An 8365-nucleotide genomic window follows, 5' to 3' on the forward strand; every position below is an offset into this window, starting at 1 on the left:
ACACACACACACACACACACACACACACACACACACACACACACACACACACACACACACACACACACACACACACACACACACACACACACACACACACACACACACACACACACACACACACACACACACACACACGGACACAAGATGGCCGGCTCTTGCTCGGGAATGTGTCTGATGACTTTCGCGCAAGAATTCTCACATCAACTCGGTACAGTGGTACCCTGGCCGTTCCACAGCACCGCATGGCTGAATATGTACGGGAAGTGTATGAAACAGTATCAAGTACGTTTCTGACTGGTTGGGTATTCTGTGATTGGATGCGCAGTGCTGTGGAAACTGGCTCAACGAATGGACGTCCACCATGCTAACAGGCGAGCTCGGATTACTGCCCTCACTGCGCGACATGATTTGCACACGAGCCTGCCGTGCTGCGATCAAGTTTGGGGACCAACTGACACGTGCTCAAGTCCGCAGCCTCATCCTTGAGCTGAACCGGTGTCAGGTTGGTGCCCTCACCGGCTGTGTCCGTGCCCAGATCTTGGGAGCTTTGTTTCAAACTTCCTCACCCCCCCCCCTTTTTCTCCTGACTTTGCCCGTCTCGTAGACGCCTTTTCAATGTGCCCACGGCCGGCCGTCTGTGGCGCCACTCGTCATTCTTCCTGATGACCCTTCCAGGCCCACAAGCCCATCTCCCCGTCCCGATTCGCGCCCAGTCAAGTTTAGTTGAAGTGTCCGCAGTTTGCCCACACATCACAATGTTGACATTCACCACACACCACACAACAACAACAACAGAGAACCCAAACAAGCGTTTTTGACATGTCGGAACAGCAACGAAAACAACAACATCAACAACAACAAGAACAACATCCTGTCACCCACTTCGTCAACGTGCGCAACCTGACCTTCAAGACATTGCTCAGTGAACCCACAACCTAGCATTTTTTCTTTCTTTCCTCCTGTCGTTCTTTCATCTTCTTTGCCACTGTGCGCCATGTCGGTCGTCACCACCATCCTGTGCTTGTTGCTCACGGTCATGTTCCTCATGGCTGGCACTGCCAAACTGACGGATGCCTTTGTCCCGGACCTCCACAACGAGCTGGTGGGCAAGTTTGAGACCTACGCCAAGGTACGGCAACTCGCTTTGCGTTTTGGTTCTTACTTGCTGATGTAAGAGAACCCCCCCTTTTTTTCTTTTTTCTGCAGCTCGTCGGCCATTTGCGGCTCCTCAACTCACGATGCTTGGCTGCTGCCTGTATCCCCTCTCCCGGTTTGCCCTCAACCCTGCTCCCTTGGGTTGGATGCAATACTTGGCATTGATGGTACACAGGTCTTGCAGACGGTGCAATATGGCGTGTCTGGTAGCACCTTCCGTCAATTCCTTGGCGTCGTGGAGACGGCTGCTGCGCTCCTGCTCTGGGTTGCCCCCCAGCTGGCTGCCAGTGTGTTGGCCATCATCATGACAGGTGCCATTTACACCCACCTTCTGGTTGAGGACCCTCCGCAAGCCATGGCCATGCCCGCCGTGCTGCTCCTCTTCTCTGTTATTGTTGCTGTCAGTGGCCGCAAGGCCAAGGGCTCCGGCAAGAGCAAGAAGAACTAATCGACTTGTTATATCCGTTTTTTTTCTTCCGTTTGTTTCTGCTCTCTTTCTCTCCCCTCACTTTTGCTCTGCTACGTGGCTCTCCGCCCGTTTGCCCGCGTGGGCGATGTCAGAACGTTGAGGTTGAAAGGAATTGAGAAGCATGGTGTCAAGGTTCGTTTGCTAACATGTAAGTACAATCATGTCATAAACAGAATTCACATCATATCTATCGTAGCATCCAGCGTCCAACCCGCACAGCGGGAATCAAAGAGGCCAAACCAAGCCGGTGCCAATGCAATGAAGTTGAACGTCCAAGCCCGCGTCAAGCCAGCGCGCGCGTTACACGTTACACGTGAACCGATGTACCCCCAAGGCGAGGGCCTGCGCGCCACAATGGGTTGTCAAACAGGGTCGACGGTTCGTTCCACTCGGTTGAGCCACCTGTCGGTAAGCTGGCTAACCGCTCGAGTCGTGGGCGTGCCTCCTACAAACGCCACCCGAGGGTGAGCATCTTGACACGCAGACCCATAGAAAGCAAGAATTGCATTCACAAGCAAAAGAAGACAAAAAAAAAAAAAAAAACTGAATCATCCGCAAGAGGTCACGCACCGAATCTGGTCGTCCCTTGAGTCCTGAAGCACGGTGGTTGGAAGCAAACACCTGAGCTGGGTCGATGGTGGCGCTGCGCACCAGCTCGCCTCGCTCGGGCGATGACACAGTCATAACCTAAATACCAGAACGCTGTATGAAACAACGGTCGCCCGCATACCAGATTCGCCGGTTGCTCAAAACAAAGGGCATTTGCCCACTCAGCTGCACGAAAGCCGCCGATCCATGCGCCCAGCAACTGACCTCTCGTCCTTGCCGCTTCATCACCCGGCCATCGTCCAGTGACACCAAGCGTGACGACTAATTAAAAGTCCGCCCGCCACGGAATGATAGCATTAGATGCCCCCCCCCCCCCCCCCACAAAAACACACACACACAGACATTAAAACGGGGGGGCCATCTGCTCCCCTTTCACATCTACAAACCGCACATACCTGAACGGGAATGCTTGAAGGTGATGCCTGGAAAAATGCGAACACCGCAGCTCGACCAAGGGCTCGAGTGCTGACCCCCCCCACTTCAATGATATCCTCAGTACGCAAGCCCCGACGGTAGGCCTCACCTCGAGCTTTTAGCATGGCAATTCTACGCGCACCCGTACAAAGCAGGCATGCCCCCATAAACAACAAAGGGTTCTCATGAGATCAGAAACATGAACAGGTCCGCCCCGACCCCCCCAATGTTCTATCAACTTTAGTCGAGACGAACCGCGGAGGAGCATTCTCGCTGATGTCAAATTCAGACATCAGCGATGCTTCAAAATGGACCGTTCGCACGGGGCCAAATGATGAATGAACATGATAAAACTCAAGAGGCCCCAGAACAGCCAACAAATCATCTAGCACAATTGACAGCCCAATGCATTGAGCCTTTATCAGATGTGGACCGGACCCTGGCCTCTGCACATGCACGAGACGTCCAACAGCGCGAGCCTTACCGTCGCGCCCGTCGGAATTGCTCGTCGTGACCCAGCCAAAGTTGGGCTGCGTCAAGCGCTGGGCGATTGCTTTAGTCGGCAACATTGCCTCCAGCTCGCGTTTAGAACCAACGCGCTCAAACAACATGCTTCGATCAATCGGTCGCAAAGCCTCGTGTACCTCGGCAGCCCACCCCTCAAGCCGCAAACGCAGGTCGGCCGCCCGCGGCAACTTATCGGCTTGGTCACGGAGCACATGCTTGAAAAGCAGTTCCGCTCGTAACAGACGCGCCACACCTGATACACACAAGCCCCAGCCCGTGAGAAACCAGTGAAGGATCGAATACCACGAGGCAGTTGCGGGAACCAAGCAGATCTCGCACCACTCCACTGGGCGGCGGAGGTGCTGTTGGCTGCGGCTTGCGCATCGCTGAGTTGCTCGAGTCCCGTCCAAAAGTCAGCCAGGGCCTCATACATGACCGCCTTGATTTGACACAAGACTTGCCAGGATGGGGGAAGATAGCCTGGAAATATGCAACATGAGGCAGCAGCAAGCATGTACCATCCTTTTCAAAAGCATAAACGAAGCGAGCACGTCCGCATGAACGTACCGTGCAAGAGATTGGCCGACAGTTTGTTGGATACGTGCAGCATCATATCCGCCACAGTCGCCGCCTCCCCGGGCGCCAATCTTCAGAAGAGGTAAGAAAAGAAGGAAGGGGGTTCCCATTGCATGGTCAGCACGTTGTTGATTTTCTGACACTGCAACGGATTAGGGCAAGCTGAGGGCAGACCTTACATACCGAGGTCGAACAGCGAGCTGTTGCAACAACAAACACTCTTGAGCCTGAGCCAGGCAGAGTGCTCCGATCACGCGCAAGGTGACGGGTGCGAGGTCAGCACTATCTCGCAAATTGTACTCCTCAGCCACAAATTGCACCAACCCCGCCGCACGCTCAAAATAGGCAGCAGCCCGGCCACACTCCTACCACAGCAAGCCAGATGCTTGAGATGGGGCTCAAAAATACAACCATTCTCAACGACTTGGCCATACCGATACCACATTGAAGCACACCGGCAACAAGATCTCCTGCCACATGCAAACGACCAACCTCAGCCACTGTCAAATCACAAGCAACTGCCAAGTGGGTGCTCAAACTAGCGGCGTTGAAGAGGGTGGCAGCTGCTTCGAGGGCAACAGCCGAGGACGAGCTGGGCTGGCCGTTGAAGCAATCATACCTAAGCCATGGCAACCACCGATGCGGCAAATATTCAGGCGTGAGGATGGAGGGGCTAGTCCTCGTCCAGAAGGCCACTGTCCGGCGAAGGGCCAGAACTCGAAAGCAAAAAAAAAAAAAAAAAAAAAAAAAAAAAGCTCGATGCAAATATCAGGAGTGACATGAATTCAAGAACCGAGTGGCCGCACCATTGAAAGGTCACGCCCGGAAGCGTGCGTCCGTCAAAAGTCAGCCGAGTTTGAAGTCCACGAAGATATTGAAAATATCGAAGATGTGCATAGAGGCTCTCATCGCTCCGCGTGTGTTCGCGCACAAACTTGCGTGTCGTCAGCAATTGCTCCTGCACGCCAGCCGTCAAGGAAGAAGTCACACCAAAGTGGTGGTGAATCACTTCCATAAGTTGTGCCTGCGAGGATGCCAGACATCAATCACACCAAGGGACAGGTGCAAGGATCAAGCCATGAGCAAGAATGGACGTGCACTTGACCGGGCACGAGCTGCATAAACGTGTTCACAATTACGACAAGGGCTAGGCAATCGCACCTCGACAGTATAGCCACCAGTCTCCTTCAGACCAAGCGCCACCATTGGCCAGGCTGGCGCTCTGTCAGCCTCAGGGGCTTGTGTTTTTGTGGCATGTAGACTCTTATGTGCCAAATGAACACTGCGGCGCACATTGGCTTGCATCTACAGCAGGCAAGGCCATGGCAAAAACATGACCACCAACATTTCATTCAGCAGTCGGAGCGTGGCCATGCACTGCGTGGGGGGAGGGGACGTAGAGGGTCGAGCAACCAACGCGATCGTTGAGCTGATGAAGCTCAGTGCGTAGGCGTTGCAAATTAGAATTGGCAAAGGCAAGGGTGACGGCAACTTCTTCCTCTTGGGGCTGCAATCGCTTCCGCTCGCGCTTGGAGGCACGGTGAAATGTCTATTCATGCCCAACCATGGGACGCACATCATGATTCAGGGGACACGTGATGTCTCATAATGGGCGTGAGCATTCGCGACTACGTACACGCAAGAGTTTGGTCGCGCCTTCACGGAGCCGCAGCTCTTTTTCTATGGCAGCATTGAGCTCATTGCGACGGGTTTGGACCAGCTGGGTCACTGTATTGCGGCGCAAGAGTGGGGGTGGCACTTCAGGCGCCGAGCTTTTGGGTGCCGCGTCCTTTGTTGCGTCACTTGAGAAGTGACTAGCGTTGTGTGGGGACGTGAGGGCGACATAATTGCTGGGAAACCAGCCACTGGCACCAGGTGTGCCCGTTAACTCGGTTGGCACCGATGTTCCAGCGCGGCTGTCGGCAATGGCCCGACCATACCACCAGCCCCCATCGGGACGTTTCAAAATCAATACGCAAAGCCCTGGTTGCAGCGCCAGCTCGTCCTACCGACAGTCAACGAAAGAAGAAGGCGGGTAGTAGAATGAATGCGTGTGACAAACAATGGGAGCAGAGGCGAGTCAAGGTCGACTGCTCAAAGGCGCGGAGGAGAGACGGCAATCGGCCCCAACCTCGTGAGTCGGAGCAAAGGCAAATGTCGCGCGCGCAAAGGGCTGCTGCAACGGGGGCGCTTGAGAATCCGCGGGTGGTGAGGCAGTATTGGCGCGCACACCTGCAAGCGCCACGGTTACGAGAGGTGGGTCACTCTGTTTGGTGACGTCATTCAGCGAGTCGGTGTGCCAGGCTGCATCTTCGTGATCGCTGTCAGAATCAAACGCGGCCTCATCGGATTCACCAATATGGGCAAGCGGCTGTGAAACAGGGTCGGGTACATCGAGGACACCGGCCACGTTCAAGGATTGGCTGGACGTGGAGCTCAACAAGACCGGACGCGAGACCAGGCCCGTGGAGGTGCGGTCGTCGGCGGTCTGCTTGAGCGCCAATGACTGTGACTGCGAGGCATGGGTGGCTCCTGAAACGTAAGCACTTGGACACCATCCCTCGGTCTTGCGGGAGAGATTCTTGACTTGAACCCAGCCATTGCCGGGCGTTGCAAGGATTTCGAGCTGATCTCCCTCTTTAAGGCGGACTTGATGTTTCTTGCCCTTTTTGTAATTGAAAAGCGCCTGGCGACGCTGGCCGGCGAATGCCACAGCCTCGGGCGTGCTCAGCTCGGGAATCTGTAAAAAGTGCGGTCGAGTGTCAAAGGGGGGGACGGTGAGTGGCTGTGCAAAAGAGGGACCTGGAACCTATGAGCGCGACTATGACATGTACGGCAGTGGACCGACCGAAGCGGGTCGGTTCATTGTGGAGGTCGAGAAGCTAGCCGGGCACGCTTCCAGCTCGAGCCAAGACCGTAGGCTTCCTAGCCAACGAGCCAAAGGCCAAGGATCGTACAAGGCCCACCCGGATCTCTGCAAGCCGGTGCTGAGTATCACCTGCTCCGTGCCTCAATAACGTGGCGTTGACGAGCGTGTTTGGTGCCTCTCAGGCGGCGGGAGCTGAGGTTGTTGTTTTGGTCCAGAGTTCAAACCAGCTGGCGGGCCAGCTTAACAGGTTTCTACGTGCTCAGTACAGCTATTCCAAATGCAGGATCCTGCAGCTGGGCGAGCCGTGATAGCAGTGGCTACACGACCCCTGGGTGGGAGCGGGCACAGATGGAAATGCACGAGCGAGCGCAGCGCACTGCCCTCCCCCAACGAACATCACACACAGCGAATGACGTTGTTGACTTGTTCACTTATTGCTGACAACACGTCAAACGACTTGTCGGTACATTGCTGCATGAACCCGCTCACAAACTACGATAACATGTAATTTTAAGTAAATAACTAACATTATCGGTGTATTGGGTTCGACAATAACTCTACATATTACTGCGTTTGTTCCCGACATCTCGACGACAACAAGCGCTTGGCTTCGCCAACCGCTTCAGCTTGATCCAACGTCAACTTGACGCACCCAATGAAACGATTGCATGAAGGCAAGCCGATCAAGAGCGAGATGCGGTCGTCCCCCATCTTCCTTCCTGTTATGGGTGTTTGGCTTGTTCTCTAGTTCTGTGGCCCGGACTTCTCAGATGTGATGGTGGATTGATAGACAGGGTGACTGGGTCGTAAGGCAGGCGTTGCACGAGATGATGTACCGTGAAGCTTTGATCAATTGAGTCGGCCAAGAACGGTTTTGCCATGATCCTCTCGAGCATGTACCGCAGCCCGACCGCCCCTCACCGCTTACTAAGGCCTCCCGAGTCGTAGCTGTGGCTCGTCGATTGGATATAGTGACGGTGGCGCCGAATGCGGTCCCCAAGATGGGCTGTGGCTTCTGAAGACCATGAGGTCTTGCTCATCTCTTGGATAAACTTGGCTCCGTCACCCTCCGTGCCGTCCTCCACCTCGCGAGGCTGCAGGGCTGCGGCCTCCTCCTCCCGCAGCGACTGTTCGTAGCGATCTACGCGCTCCTTGCGGCCTTTTTGATGCCATTCGGCGTTGGACATCATGGCTTTGAGGCGTGCGGCATCGCGCTCAGCCTGATCGTCTACCTTTGGTGGCGCCGTGCGGGCTGGAGCTGGGGCAGGTCCGGGACCGGGGGCAGGTCTATCGTGGTGCCGGGGCGGTGAAACTCCTTCGCGACGACGGTCGGCAAAACGCTGACGCGGCGGTGACCGCGACCGATAGCGACGAGGGGGTGACCGGGAGCGCGACCGATAGCGGCGAGGGGGTGACCGATAGCGACGGGGTGGTGATCGAGACCGCGACCGCGATCGTGAGCGATAGCGGCGAGCCGGTCCCCTGCCATCCCGGTTTGACGGGCCGCGACGATCGTCGTCGCGCTCATGGTGTGCTCGTTCCGCACGGTAAGAATCTGCGTCTCGACCTCGCGCCGGCTCATCGCGGGCTCCCCGCCCGACCGTATCTCTACGGTCGGCGCGAGGTGCGTGTTCGTGCGCATGGCGGTGCTCGCCTTCGGGGCGTGTTGAGGCACGGTGACTGCCCTCTGCCTCGTCAGTATCGTCCTCACCCTCATGGCGGTGGTGCTTGTGCTTCTTGCTCTTCTTCTTCTCCTTCTTCTC

At 55.7% G+C, this 8365-nt stretch overlaps 2 protein-coding genes across 2 annotated transcripts in view; one reads left to right on the top strand and one right to left on the bottom strand.

Moving 5' to 3' along the window:
• MONBRDRAFT_31692 (uncharacterized protein) overlaps positions 1-1756 on the top strand; it is a gene marked incomplete at its 5' end in the record, with an annotated part of 4241 nt that extends 2485 nt beyond the window's left edge. The window contains 4 exons of the mRNA XM_001744092.1: positions 218-285; positions 329-461; positions 927-1132; positions 1334-1756. Of these exons, the coding sequence (XP_001744144.1) occupies positions 218-285; positions 329-461; positions 927-1132; positions 1334-1606 (680 nt within the window). The 3' untranslated portion in view covers positions 1607-1756. The remainder of the gene's footprint in view (positions 1-217; positions 286-328; positions 462-926; positions 1133-1333) is intronic.
• Positions 1757-2942: 1186 nt separating this feature from the next.
• The window catches only part of MONBRDRAFT_31693 (uncharacterized protein), a gene marked incomplete at both ends in the record, with an annotated part of 6547 nt that continues 1124 nt past the window's right edge, over positions 2943-8365 (bottom strand). Inside the window, 13 exons of the mRNA XM_001744277.1 lie at positions 2943-3035; positions 3295-3410; positions 3497-3637; positions 3725-3804; positions 3917-4098; positions 4226-4352; positions 4669-4757; positions 4895-5038; positions 5151-5282; positions 5370-5738; positions 5865-6473; positions 6582-6658; positions 7531-7942. Coding sequence (XP_001744329.1) covers positions 2943-3035; positions 3295-3410; positions 3497-3637; positions 3725-3804; positions 3917-4098; positions 4226-4352; positions 4669-4757; positions 4895-5038; positions 5151-5282; positions 5370-5738; positions 5865-6473; positions 6582-6658; positions 7531-7942 — 2571 coding nt within the window. The remainder of the gene's footprint in view (positions 3036-3294; positions 3411-3496; positions 3638-3724; positions 3805-3916; positions 4099-4225; positions 4353-4668; positions 4758-4894; positions 5039-5150; positions 5283-5369; positions 5739-5864; positions 6474-6581; positions 6659-7530; positions 7943-8365) is intronic.

The sequence above is a fragment of the Monosiga brevicollis genome, genomic scaffold (genome assembly GCF_000002865.3).
Source record: "Monosiga brevicollis MX1 MONBRscaffold_5 genomic scaffold, whole genome shotgun sequence".
Lineage (NCBI taxonomy): Eukaryota > Choanoflagellata > Craspedida > Salpingoecidae > Monosiga > Monosiga brevicollis.